Below are 14,038 nucleotides of genomic sequence, written 5' to 3'. Positions count from 1 at the left end.
ATGACTTGACCATCCGGATTGTATGAATATGTAGCTACAGTCGTCCTTGCACTTGTGGTAGTGTAACAGCTGACACCAATCAAGCTACTACCCAAGGTTAATCCCATAATACCTACCTCGGCACCCTGAGGTGGTAGGACCTCCTGCTATTATCACAAATGAAATACCTCTCTCTATGTGAGAATGATACTCATAGAATTTCAGGATGAACGCCAGCTTAACATATCCATATTCATACTTTACAATTCAATAACCATACACGAGACATTCCGCCTTGGAATTCTATTCCACAGTATTTAAAGGTCACAATTCTCGTATTTAACATAATCTATCATTCATCAGTTACATTTTCATTCATACAGTAAAGAGAACATGTGAACGTTAGAGACCAAACACTTTCCCACTACCCAACTGAGAGAACCGAATGCTTCATAAGAGACAGAACAAAAGAAAATAACCGAACGCTATTATTGACCGACCACTATAGAAACCGACTACTAGGAACTTAATCCAGTCCTGAAGAGCTTACACCGCACACTCATAACTCAAACCGAACTCTAGTTTAATATCAGAAAATTGTGATTAGACCGAACGGTCATACTTAGATAATACCTCTAATAGACCGAACACTTGTAAATGACTGAGTACGTAACATGACCGAACAATCAATCAAAGCAAAACTCTGAATAACACTTCTTATACCAAAACAAGGCATTTTTCTTAATTTCTAACCTTCCAAACTTGATTTCTAAGTTATTTTAAACCTATTCCACTGAACCTATTACACACTGCTCACTACTCATATTTTCACATGCTCTCATTCCCAAACCAGAAATGACCGAACGTTCTACAACAGGAAAACCCCAGTCCAGTTCACATGTCTCGGCCAAACACAGAATTTGAATACAATTCAATCAAACACACCATTATTCATACCTGCAAGCTTCCACACATCAATTTCAAACATAGAAAAATATAATTAAATCACTAACTTCCCTTACCTTGAATAAACTAGGAACTTCCTAAGCTTCCACCACTTTGACTAACCAACAACCACTTCTAAAGCAACCTACTACAATTCCGATCGGTGAAACGGGACCAACCAGAGGATCAAAGACAAAAACAGATAAATGAAGAACACATGCAAGCTAAACAGTGCTTGCATGTACCAGAAATTACCGAAACTTAAAAAGAACGAATGAGTTTACTTACCCACTTCACACAATAACTAGATTGATGGAAAAGAAACTCTTGCCACCAAGGAAGAACTCAGACACATCCTAGATGATGATTAGAAGAAGGAGAAAGTGAGGATTTTTAGAGAGAAGAAGGAGAATTGTAAAGAGAAGGAGAAGAAATTCAGAAATGTGGAGAGAAAAGGTGCATGCAAAAGTGGCTCAACGTTTGAAAATTTTACTCTAACATCAGCTATCAATAAAATTCGAAATTAAAGTTTTTAACCTAAAGATTAACTTTTTTTATTATGCTAAATATAAAATACATCAATATTTATCATATTTAACAAATAAGTGGTATAAATAATTTTTTTTTATTTTAAAAATGTAACTAGTATATCTTCGTTATATTTTGTATGCATTTTTACAATAATTTTTGATGAAAACTTATTTTAAATATGTTTCCATGACAACGTAAGACCAATTGTTTTTTTCTTCGATTTTCATGATACTTAATGGTCTAAACTCACATGAGTGGGGCCCACATCTAAACTCAGATGGTTTGTCCTTTTTTATGCCTTTTGCATGGAAACATCTAATGGGCCGATCGAGATTCGTCCTCCACTCTCTTTCTATTTCTCTCTCTAGACAATAAAATAGAAGTTCTGTTCTTCTCTGTTTACAATTCTCGCTGAAATCCAAGTTCTTGCCGTGCACCGCTGCTTCACTGCACACTCTAGGTACCCCAAATTTCTCAACCTTATGAAATTCTATTTAACGTCTCTCGTTTTTTGTTTTTTGTTTTTTTTTTGTGTGTGTTCACTGTGCTATTCGGGTTGATTGAAACTTTTCTGGGTTTTATAGATTACCCTTTTTCAGTTTTCATATTTTGCTGGTGGGTTTTCTCTTATTTCCGTGAAAGTTGTTTCTGTTGAAGTTTTTTACTTTCTGCATCTCCAAGCACTGTAGTTTAGAATTGGATTGTGAAGTTTGTGTATCTTTATTGCTATATTGGTATGCTGTATTCCGTTGTCTTTTCTGTACTGTCCCTTTATTATTTAAACAGCTTCGTAGTTTTAGTGGGAAAGTTGAGGGGTTCTGGATTGAGAGTGTGATGTTGTTTATGCATAGTTCATGTGAGTTGGTCTGCTAAATTGAGAAACTTTGGCTGTGGAAATATTCATGCGGTTCTCTTGCCTCTTTGCCCCCAACTTTGGTGGTTAATTTATTTATTTTTTGTTTTTATGATGTCAAAATAATATCACCTGTTTTAGTGTGTATTGTGCAAGGTTAGTGTTGTCTGTGGATGTAATTTGTTTTCTTTGCTCCTTATTGACATGCAAACAAACTTGGTTGGAAATTTGTTTCTTGGGAAAGTGAATGGTTCAGTTTTCCTTTGGCAGCTGCGGAGGCTGTTTATTGGATTGGTGATTTTATTAAATTTTTTGCTTTTAAGTTTGATTTGTTGTCGTTGTGTTCGTCATAATTATTCCTTTTGTCTGAAGGAGAGATTTGGTATTTATAACTCGTTAGATCTTTGCCACTTGTTTATACTTGAATGCTGGTTGGTTACAATTATTATGTTTCATAATCTGGATTTGTGCTTTTTAACTGTAACTTGTGTTGTTTATGGTGTTTATTATCATTTTCTACTAGTATATAATGAGTTGTTGTTTCTCTAATAATTTGATGCTAAATTAATGTGCAGATAGAATTTATACACCAACAATTGCATAAAGCGAAAAGTAAGACTAGATTTGTGATAATGGGGGCCTCGAGCTCCAAAATGGATGATGATAAGGCTCTCCAGCTGTGCCGTGAAAGGAAGAAATTTGTTAGGCAAGCACTTGATGGGCGCTGCTCTTTAGCGGCTGCTCATGTTTCGTATGTCCAGTCACTGAAAAGTACAGGAACAGCTTTGAGAAAATTCACAGAACCTGAAGCACCAATTACCAATGCCACACTGGAGCCATTTGAGAAAACCCTGTCCCAATTTTCACTTTCTTCACGCTCTGTTTCTCAACACATTGATACAACTGAAACCTTTTCTCCAACTCCCTCTCCTCCTAGTTCTAGTAAGTTCCAAGCAAATCATATGAAATTTAGCTCCAGTTCTTCTAAAAAGGTTGAAGAAAAACTACCTGTTCCTGTTGTTGGAATAGTAACATCATCAGGTACTCCACACGATGCTGCTGCTCAAACCCCTGAAAAGTTTGATCCATCAGCATCTGCTGGAGATTATTCTCTTCCAGTTGAAACTCCACCGTGGGATTATTTTGGTCTCTTTCATCCTATTGATCATCAATTTTCTTTTCAAGAAGGCAAGGTCATGCACCAAGATATGGTGGGGAATGCTGATGATATAACACAACTTATGGAGGAGGAAGGAATTCCTGAATTAGAAGATGATGAGAAGGTTTCTTCTAATGGTAGGGAAGACTCTACGGACTCTGAAGATGAATTTGATGATGAGCCTGCCACAGATAACTTAGTCCAAAGGTTTGAAAATTTTAATAGAGTTAATGATCATGTTAGAGCCAATGACGCACCTGCCACAATTAAACCTCTGAAAGGGGATTCTGCTTCTGAATTTGAACATGTGAATGTGGAGAAGGGGAACTCTCCTGTTGTATCACAATTAGAGACAGCTTCTACAGAAGTTGAACTTCCAACCGAATCAAATAAATTGACGGAGAATGAAAATCGCAGTGAAAAAGTTGTTCCTAAGGATATCTTTTCTGGCATGAAAGATATTGAATTCCTCTTTATTAAAGCTTCCGAATCTGGTAAAGAGGTTCCAAGAATGCTTGAGGCAAATAAGTTGCACTTTCGTCCTCTAATACCAGCTAAAGAAAGTAATTTTTCGAGCTCTCTAGTTTCCATGTCTTTCCTTGTTAGTTTCTTATAGTTTTGATAATATTAAATTTTAGAAATTTTAGGAGGATATTTGACAAGACCATGTGGATAGAAATATTGACAAATATTCTCGGAACTGTCAAAATTGACATGCCTTGAGCTGGGTCTCTGTTTGTCACTCTTAGTCGTGTGAAAATGTCACATGAGAGTATTCAAATCCATTCATAGAAGAGACAAATAAATTGTTAGAATTATTGTATTTGTATTTAGATGTGAGTTGTGAGTGTGCTGTATGTGAGTGTGTGTGAGGTGTGTACCACTCACTTACTCCTATAAGTATAGGATTAAGTGAAGGGATGTAATAACTAAGAGAACCATTTCATTCAATACAATACCATTTTCACATGGTATCAGAGCAGGTTCTCTGATCTACCTCTAGGGTCTCTACTGTCTGCCGGCGGCCGACCGCCATGGCCGCCGGCAGCCCCTACAGTTTCCGGTGACAGCCCTCAAATTCCATTTTCTCTTCTTCTCTGTGCACCCGTTCAGACCGAGTGTGCCACTGCTGTCGCCGCCACTTTTCCGCTGCCATCGCTGCTGACTCCGTCGCCACCGCCGCCGCCGCTGCCGCCGCCGCCGCCGGCCACCGTCACAGTTTCGACGGGTGACCATCGGATCTGGACCGTCTCCTTGAGCGACGGCCAACCCTACCGGAGACAGGACCAGAATCCTCCGAACGCGCCGCCACGGAGCTCTTCTTTCCGGCCAGTCCGCCGCCGGCCGTCACCGTTTCGACCGGTGACCAGCAGATCTGGAGCGTCTCCTCGAGCGACGGCCAACCCCGCCAGAGACAACACCAGATTCCTCTCAACGCGCCTCCACGCGGCTCCTCTTTCCGGTAGATCTTGGACGCGTATAGCCACGCGCCGCCTTGTTGCCGGCCACCGTCACCGTTCCGACCAGCGACCACTGGATCTGGCTCGCCTCTTCACGCGACGACCAACCCCACCGGTGCCGGCGTCCGAAACCTCCGCACCAGCTGTCACGCGCCGCTTCTTCTCGGCCAGTCTCGGCCGCGTGTTCTGCACGCGCCGCCTTCCCGGTGCCGGAGTTTCCCCGCGACACCTCCATAGCCGTCGTCGGAGCTCCCTCTCTTTGTTTCGACCATCAGAGCAGCCATTGCTGCCATCTTCGTCTCCGCCGTTGGTGTCCAGGTGCCGTTTCCGCTGTCCGCGCGGTCTGCCGCTGTCCACGCGGTCTGCCGCTGTCCACGCGCCGTTTTGCTGCTTTCCGATACCGTTTGTCGCTGTCCAGGCCCCTTTTGACCACTGTCCAGCCACTATTGACTGCTGTCCGGGCACCGTTTTCCACTGTCCAGCCACTGTTTGCCTCTGTCCGCGCCGTCTGCCGCTGTCCAGGTGCCGTTTCCACTGTCGGGCGCCGTTTCCGCTGTCCAGCACCGTTTTGCCGTTGTCCAAGCGAAGTTTGCCGCTGTTCGGCACAGCCGTTGTTTAGTGCTAGAGTTAGCACTGTTTGCTGCTGTTTGGTGCTAGAGTTAGCACAGTTTGCCACTGTTCGGGGCTAGAGTTAGCCCGATCTTCTTGCACTATTTGCTGCTGTTCGGCACAGCCGTTGTTCGGTGCTAGAGTTAGCCCGATCTTCTTGTGATACACTGGAACGTATCACCACTTAGGAGTTGTCCAACAAAGAATTTTGGACCTTCAATTTGGATCTTTGATGCCTCTGTTTCAGCATTGTAGCTTAATCTTGTGTTTTGTTTTAGTGGTCCAGCAACTGTGATATTCCACATTTCCGCCGTTCACACTAAGGGGGAGTACGTTTCCAAGACACTGCAAGTCACATGTATATGGGTGTAGTCCCTGCAGTTTTGTAGATTTCAGCTACTACTGTTGATCCCGTCACCCATATACATGTGACTTGCAGTGTCTTGGAAACGTACTCCCCCTTAGTGTGAACGGCGGAAATGTGGAATATCACAGTTGCTTAGTAGAATTTGAACGCTCAGTCCTAAACTCAGTACAACAAAACGAATTGATCAATTCGCACTGACGACGATCTGAATAATAAAGTTCTTTGTAGGACTGGAAATTAGCGGTATATTTCTTAAAGGCTCCTAACATTAAAGCAGCCTCTTCCCCAGACTTCTTGTATTTCAACTCAAAGAAAAGAGAAAGTTGATCGATACACGACTGAGACATTCGGTCTAAAAATTTCAATCGATCAACAAAACTCATGAAGTGAGCAAACAAGAATTCATCATTGTCAGAATAGGGAATTTTCTTTGTTCCTAACCGCTGAACCTCACGCAATGGATCTGGAACGGAAAATGTATTACCGAACTCGTCAGAGAGTAAGAACTTCGAACAAATATATGGCACTGCAGGTTCCATCACCTTGGCTTCCATGTTAAAGAGAGTTGTGAATTTACTCGGATCACCAACAGGGGGAAGCACTGAAAATCCTAGAGAATCATCGCCTGAGAATAAAAGCTTTTCGAATTGGTCGGTATCGTAACACCGGTTTTGAATACCGGGAGCGGTCACAAGAGAGTAGGTACAACGAAGGAGGTCCTTACAGCAATTAAGAAACGTAATGCTGACGTTCCAGAGCTAGGTGATTCCGTTAATCTGTCCAGGTTGAGTAAGGCTGGGAGGTTATACTCTTCTTATGATACGTTATAGTAGCTGGAACCGGTCTGTCAATATTGAGTGTGTCGCTCACAACAGGTTTCACATCAGATTTTATCATGTGATCATAAAACTGCAAATTCTCAGCATGAAGATCTGGAAGATCGTCATACGAAAGACCTGAAGACTTCCATTTTTCCATGTAATCGTGGAAGTTGCTAACGACATTGACAAAATTACTGGATGCCAGAGAGTTACCATTGATATACGAAATGAAAAATCTCTCAGCCACAGCCTTACTCAACCTGGACAGATTAACGGAATCACCTAGCTCTGGAACGTCAGCATTACGTTTCTTAATTGCTGTAAGGACCTCCTTCGTTGTACCTACTCTCTTGTGACCGCTCCCGGTATTCAAAACCGGTGTTACGATACCGACCAATTCGAAAAGCTTTTATTCTCAGGCGATGATTCTCTAGGATTTTCAGTGCTTCCCCCTGTTGGTGATCCGAGTAAATTCACAACTCTCTTTAACATGGAAGCCAAGGTGATGGAACCTGCAGTGCCATATATTTGTTCGAAGTTCTTACTCTCTGACGAGTTCGGTAATACATTTTCCGTTCCAGATCCATTGCGTGAGGTTCAGCGGTTAGGAACAAAGAAAATTCCCTATTCTGACAATGATGAATTCTTGTTTGCTCACTTCATGAGTTTTGTTGATCGATTGAAATTTTTAGACCGAATGTCTCAGTCGTGTATCGATCAACTTTCTCTTTTCTTTGAGTTGAAATACAAGAAGTCTGGGGAAGAGGCTGCTTTAATGTTAGGAGCCTTTAACAGTTTTGTAGATTTCAGCTACTACTGTTGATCCCGTCACCCAGCCATCATTGATGAGGATTTAGTGTAGTCCCTGCAGTTTTGTAGCTCTTAGCTTTCAGCTACCACTGTTGATCCCGTCACTCATCCATCATTGATTGGAGAATCAGTCCTTGTAGTTTGTCATTGGCCACCAATGCTTTCCTTCATCCACTTTTGAAGTTGAAGTTTCACAAGCTGTTGTTGTCCATCTATGTTTGCCTCACACTCTTGAAGACAAATCATCTAGTTCAACACCGAGTTCATCTATTCCAAGCTTAGTACATACAATATGTATGCTCTAGCTTGAGGGGGAGTGTTAGAATTATTGTATTTGTATTTAGATGTGAGTTGTGAGTGTGCTGTATGTGAGTGTGTGTGAGGTGTGTACCACTCACTTACTCCTATAAGTATAGGATTAAGTGAAGGGATGTAATAACTAAGAGAACCATTTCATTCAATACAATACCATTTTCACATAAATAAATGATGCTTTTATGATATGCTGCACTTTTCCTTGTTATATATATGTCACTTAAGATATGGACAACAACAATGCCTTGACTAAAACAATAGAATTGTTTACCCTTTGGCTAGGCAGCTTCTGTTTAAATGTCCATAACCTAGATCATGATACTTTGAAGAATATATCTTGTTCTTCTTTGGGTTTAAAAAAAATTCAATTTATAAGAGGTTTTGAAAGTTTCTTTACATTATTCACTTCAAGATTAAAGGCTTTGAAGCTTAAACATGAGAATTATTATCATAACAGGTCGTTCAGCTGCCCCCTCATTTTTAAAGGCATGTTTCTCATGTGGGGAAGACCCAAGTCAGCTTCCAGAAGGTAATTTCATATTCCTTTTCTGTTGATCTCTCACATTACTAGGACTTTGTAGATATTGTGTGTATAAGTAGGAAATATAATATCCTCGTATTAAATGTTTGTATTGTTGGAGTTGTGCATGATGTTATTGGAAGTTTATAATGAATTTCAGCAGGAGCAGATCTGGTCTAATTAAATTGTTAATATTTTTCATGATCCTAACCTTTTTTGTGCTTATATTGGTGTCTAACGACTCTCCAATTTGCTGATATTACAAGCTTTTGGAAGTCTCTCAATCTGTAGTGACCGACTGCTGTTTGTTGAAAGCTGTTTCTGGAATCCTATATCTAATTTTTTTTTTCTTTTTTTCACTACATCTTCTTAGAACCTGCTCAAAACTCGGTTAAGTATTTAACTTGGCAAAGGACTATGTCATCTTTATCCTCTTCATCCAGAAACCCTTTGGGACCAAACTCAAAAGATGACATAGAGGACCTTACGAATAATCTTTTTGATAGTTTGTGCATGATCTCTGGAAGTCACGCGTCAACCTTGGATAGATTATATGCATGGGAAAGGAAGCTCTATGATGAAGTGAAGGTACTGTATACTGTGTAATTCTCAGCACCATTTAGACTTTTCTTTATTTTGGCCATGTTATGTTTTTATATGCAGAAGTCATGGTTTGGATGTCAGAATAAGCTCAAAAGTTCTTTTCTTAACAAGTATTTAAGCAATAAGGTGTATGCAATATTAGAAAGGATATCAACTGTTTCTCAGTGAAACAGTTTATTAATTTGATAGAGGTTCTTTTTATTTTACATACAAGGTAGGGACAATTATTATTCTGATTTGTAGCATTTCATTCTTTATGGTCCACTTGATACCCTATAGTGGATACTATTGAGATATACGGTGAAGAGACAAAAACAAACTCTATGTGTGTTGCAACATAGAGACATGTGTATATATAACAGTCTCATTCAAAGAAATATAAAGAGATAGGCAAGGCCCATATATTTAGTTACATTTAACATCCCCTTAAGTTGGTGCATATAAATCATATAAACCAAATTTGTTACAAATGTAATCAATTCTAGGACCCCAAAATGACTTAGTGGAGAATCTGCCAACTAATTTTTAGAGTAAAGAAATTGAGTGGTGATGTTTCCATATGCAATTTTTATTCTTCACAAAATGTGACAATCTACCTCAATTGGTTTAGTCCTCACTGAATTTTAAAAAATATGTAGGGCAACTTGGTTATCATAAATAAGACCCATTTGTGTGAACTCCCCAAATCTGAATTGTTCAAGCAACTATCTGAGCCAAATAAGGTCATAGGTGGTAGAGGTCATAGCTCTATATTTTGCCTCTGCATTTGATCTTGCTACTACCGTCTGCATCTCGCTTTTCTAGAATATCAAGTTGTTCCCAATAAAGACACAATATCTAGAGGTAGATCTCTTGCATTTGATCTTGCTACTATCTTGCTTTTCTAGGAGATAAAGTTGTCCCCAATAAAGACACTATCTGGAGGTGGATCTCTAGTCAGAAGCAGATGTATAGCCCAATTTGCATCTGAATAACCCATAACACTAGTGTGATTATTATGACCATATAACAAACCTATTTTAGGAGCACCTTTAAATTACTTCAAAATGCGAATAACTGCATCCGAATGTCTTGGACATGGAGGATTTAGAAACTTACTAACCACATTAACTGTAAAGAAAATGTCGGACGAGTAACTGTGAGATAGTTCAATTTTTCAACAAGTTTTCTGTATTTATCAGGATTAGGAAGTGGCCCCCCATGGGTGAGTCAATGGGCTTGGAAGTCATTAGTCCAATTTCCTCTCAAATATCCTATTTATTGTTCCTTTGAGAAATGACAATTCCATTGTTTGATTGTGCTACCTAAATCTCCAAATAATATTTGAATTGTCTATACTTTTGGAAATGATGACACAGGTTTGTAAGATGCCATGATGATCACTACTTGTAAGAACAATGTCATCAACATACACTACAAAGTAGATACATGCAATGATTGTGGGACAATAAAACACTGAATGATTAGCTTTGCATCGAGTCATACCAAATTGTTGGAACACTTCACTAAATCTACCAAGCCATGCCCTAGGAGATTGTTTGAGACCATATGAAGATTTTGGAGATGACATACCAATCTGGAATACTCCTCTTAATTAAGCAAACCAAGAGGTTGCTCCATATAAATTTCCTACAACAAATCACCATGAAGGAAAAACTTCTTGACATCCAAATGATAAAGAAGACGATGAAGAGCAGCCATGGCAATGAATATCTGATAGAAAGCCATCTTAGTGATGAGGGAGGTGTCACCATAGTCCAATATCAATATCCAAGTATAACCTCTGGCTACCAAGGAAGTTTTGAGTCAATCAATAATGCCATCAAGACTAACAAATTAGAAATCAATGACCCTAATAATTAGAAATCAATGACCCTAATTTCCTAGAATCTGTAATAGCTACTGACTAACAAATTTGTAAAGCAAATTAAATTTATCACTTTTTCATCCTTCATATTATTGAATGCATAAATTTATCATTTGTGCATATGTGTACATGGTTCAGGTTATGCTCAGGTCACAATATCTGAATCTCAATTATGTGGATCCTTGCAAAAGATTTGTCTCTGATTATCAGTTCCGATTCCTTTTATGTTTTTAATCATATTGAATAGATTTTCGACCTATTTCTACTAATTGCAGGCAAGTGGTATGATCAGAAGGGAATATGACATGAAGTGTAAAGTCTTACAGCATCTGGAATCAAAAGGAGAAAAGACTTATAAAATTGATAAAACACGTGCTGTAGTCAAGGATCTGCATTCAAGAATTAGAGTTGCGATTCTCAGGATAGACTCTATATCAAAGAGGATTGAGGAATTGCGGGATAACGAGCTCCAGCCTCAACTTGAGGAGTTGATTGAAGGGTATGATTCTATAGATTCTTCTTGTTTTTACCAAGGCCACTTTTTATGCTCTTTTGTGTTAGCTTTATATTATGATATTTCAGTAGGGATGATAAAGCAGTTTAGAGTGCCTTTAATTATCAGAAGTTTGTTTATTGTGACTGTCATTCTAGGTCTCACTCAGACAACTGAAACACAGTTTCAAATTGTTATTTATTTATTTCTTATAGTGAATAGAGTTTAAATTGGTTATCCCTAGGCCTCTGTTAAATGATTGTTATTATTCTATGCTCATAGGGTTGTGACTGTATTTTGTATAATAACCTTCTAAAATGGATCAAGATTTGTTTTTCCTAGGTATTTCTATAGATATGAACATCTTGCTTTTTGTTTTCTTTTTGCTTATGATGTTTATATTTTGCTGTGGTGGCAGGTTAATTCGGATGTGGGAAGTGATGTTTGAGTGCCACAAGCTTCAGTTTCAGATAATGTCTGCAGCCTATAACAACAGCCATGCCAGAATGGTCACTAATTCTGAATTACGCAGACAAATTACTTCCTATCTTGAAGGTGAGCTTCAGTATCTATCCTCAAGTTTTAGCAAGTGGATTGGAGCTCAGAAGTCCTATCTAGCGGCCATAAATGGATGGCTCTACAAATGTGTCTCTCTTAAACAAAAAACAAGCAAGAAAAGGAGACCTCAACGACCACTCCTAAGTTATGGTCCTCCACCAATATATGTCACCTGTGAAATCTGGTTGGAAAAACTTGGTGAATTACCCATCCAAGATGTTCTAGATTCCATGAAGAGTTTGGCCGGTGAAACTGCCCGGTTCTTGCCGCGTCAAGAGAAGAACCAGGGCAAAGGTTCAAAGAATCCCCACATGAAATATTGGAATGCTCATATCCGCAGTGAATCATCAGATAATCTACTGAGAGATGACCCACCAGAGGATTGGGATTCAGGTTTCGATCGATTTCGGGCAAGCTTTCTTGAGTTTGTTGCTAACTTAAGTAATTTTGCCGGGTCTTCTGTCAAGATGTACACTGAACTAAGACAAGCCATTCAGAATGCTAAGAATTACTATTATCATAGGTCTAATTCTCAGGCTCAAGATGGTCAGTGGAATTCTCAACCGCAAGATGATAATTCCAAATCTCAATCTCAAGTTTCCAATTCTGAAAATAAAAAGCCCTAACAATAAGCAAAGGGTTGCACAAAACATGGTGGAGGTGCAGCATTGTATTTCTAATGAATGTTGAGTTTCATACAAAGTCTATTGCATAAAACATAGTGGAGTTGAAGGATTGTATAGGTTTGGTTAAACTAATAAATGTTGAGTTTCATACAAAGTCCATTGGATGTGGCATTTGTACATGAAAGAAAGAAAAAGGAAGGAATAAAGTATTTATAGGATGACCATACTTATATGATAGTTTCATCTTTTGAAAAATACTGTACAATGGAGTGGTTACATTACAGGTTAGGCAAAGCTGTTGTTGGTTGGTTCTGTTGAAGTGTTGTTTATGGAAAGAGAAGGGACTTGTCAAATGTCATTTTTGTTAACACATATAGGACTTTTACTTATTTTCATTACTGATGTAATTATTTGAATTTATGGTGTGCATATATGAGCATTGGTTAATGTTTATTTGAATTTTGTAATGGAATACTGATAGAGGGTATCTCTTAAATAAGCTTCCTGCCAGGGATAGCAATGGAATGGGGGCAAGAACGGGTCTTGTTATCTTATATCCATCTTCAAATAAAAAATTCATTCACATCTTCATATTCGAACATAATAGGTATGGAATTTTTCAATATTAATTAACTTTTACAAAATAATAAAAAGATTTTGCAAATGAAATATAATATTGTTAAATATTTAATGTCAAAAGAAATTATTTTTTAATATTAAATATCTATAAAGAAATTATAAATATATAATTATTTCAAATAAAATTTCATGATAATCAAAATATTTATTACATTTGTAAGTATTAATAAAAGAAAGTTGATAAAAATATTTTATATAAAAATTGAAGAAAAATAATGAAAATTAATAAAATAAAATAAAATAGTTTTTTTTATTATTTTATGTATATGTTGATAGGGAGAGCCATGTGAATGCTAATCCCAATTTTCATGTGTTTGGTTTTTGATGATCACAACACATATGTTACTATGACAACAACAAAAATATGTCTTTATGTTTTATACATATGTTGCTAAACTAATTGTTCTGCATACTCACTATGATCATAAATGTGTTTACATCTATTGTATGCATTCTTATGTGTTCATATGTTAAAACCACTTGCATAAAGAAAATCTGAATGAAGTAATAGATTACACTGGTTTAGTAATCAATTAAGTTCATTAGATAGATTATGCTTAAAAATTGTGGCAAACTACACAAGTTTCAATCAATTACATAAATTGTAAAATCGATTAAAATTCGTGTCTTTGCAAACACCTTTTTTGAAATGTGAAGTGATGTGTTTTTGAAGAAAAGGTTTTCAAAACTGTTTAAGTGTAGGACTTAACCAATTACATTGTTTACGTAATCAATTAAGTTTGGTATTATTTGAAAACTGTTTTCAAGCTAAGTCATAACTGTAATAACGGTCATATTTTCAAATGTTTTGACTTACCGTTAACATGCAATCGATTACATTAAATACTTAATCAATTAAATATGTTGTAATGTAATCTTGATA

At 38.0% G+C, this 14,038-nt stretch overlaps 1 protein-coding gene across 1 annotated transcript; it reads left to right on the top strand.

Annotated features, from left to right (window-relative positions):
- Positions 1-1,757: 1,757 nt before the first annotated feature.
- On the top strand, positions 1,758-12,975 carry LOC108319998 (protein ROLLING AND ERECT LEAF 2). The gene is made up of 6 exons (XM_017551335.2): positions 1,758-1,915; positions 2,884-4,030; positions 8,307-8,378; positions 8,743-8,957; positions 11,115-11,338; positions 11,751-12,975. The coding sequence occupies exons 2-6, from the start codon at positions 2,941-2,943 to the stop codon at positions 12,514-12,516; spliced, it is 2,367 nt and encodes a 788-aa protein (XP_017406824.1). The 5' UTR covers positions 1,758-1,915; positions 2,884-2,940; the 3' UTR covers positions 12,517-12,975.
- The last annotated feature ends 1,063 nt before the right edge of the window (positions 12,976-14,038 follow it).

Source organism: Vigna angularis, chromosome 6 (genome assembly GCF_016808095.1).
Source record: "Vigna angularis cultivar LongXiaoDou No.4 chromosome 6, ASM1680809v1, whole genome shotgun sequence".
Taxonomy (NCBI): domain Eukaryota; kingdom Viridiplantae; phylum Streptophyta; class Magnoliopsida; order Fabales; family Fabaceae; genus Vigna; species Vigna angularis.
The sequence above is the reverse complement of the archived record's forward strand: the minus strand, read 5'-3'. Positions and strand labels throughout refer to the sequence as shown.

Excerpts from the sequence above, each read along its gene's own strand:
- LOC108319998 (XM_017551335.2), top strand. The coding sequence starts at position 2,941 with ATGGGGGCCTCGAGCTCCAAAATGGATGATGATAAGGCTCTCCAGCTG. Across the intron at positions 4,031-8,306 it reads TCTAATACCAGCTAAAGAAA|GTCGTTCAGCTGCCCCCTCA; the intron begins GTAATTTTTCGA and ends TTATCATAACAG. Across the intron at positions 11,339-11,750 it reads CTTGAGGAGTTGATTGAAGG|GTTAATTCGGATGTGGGAAG; the intron begins GTATGATTCTAT and ends CTGTGGTGGCAG.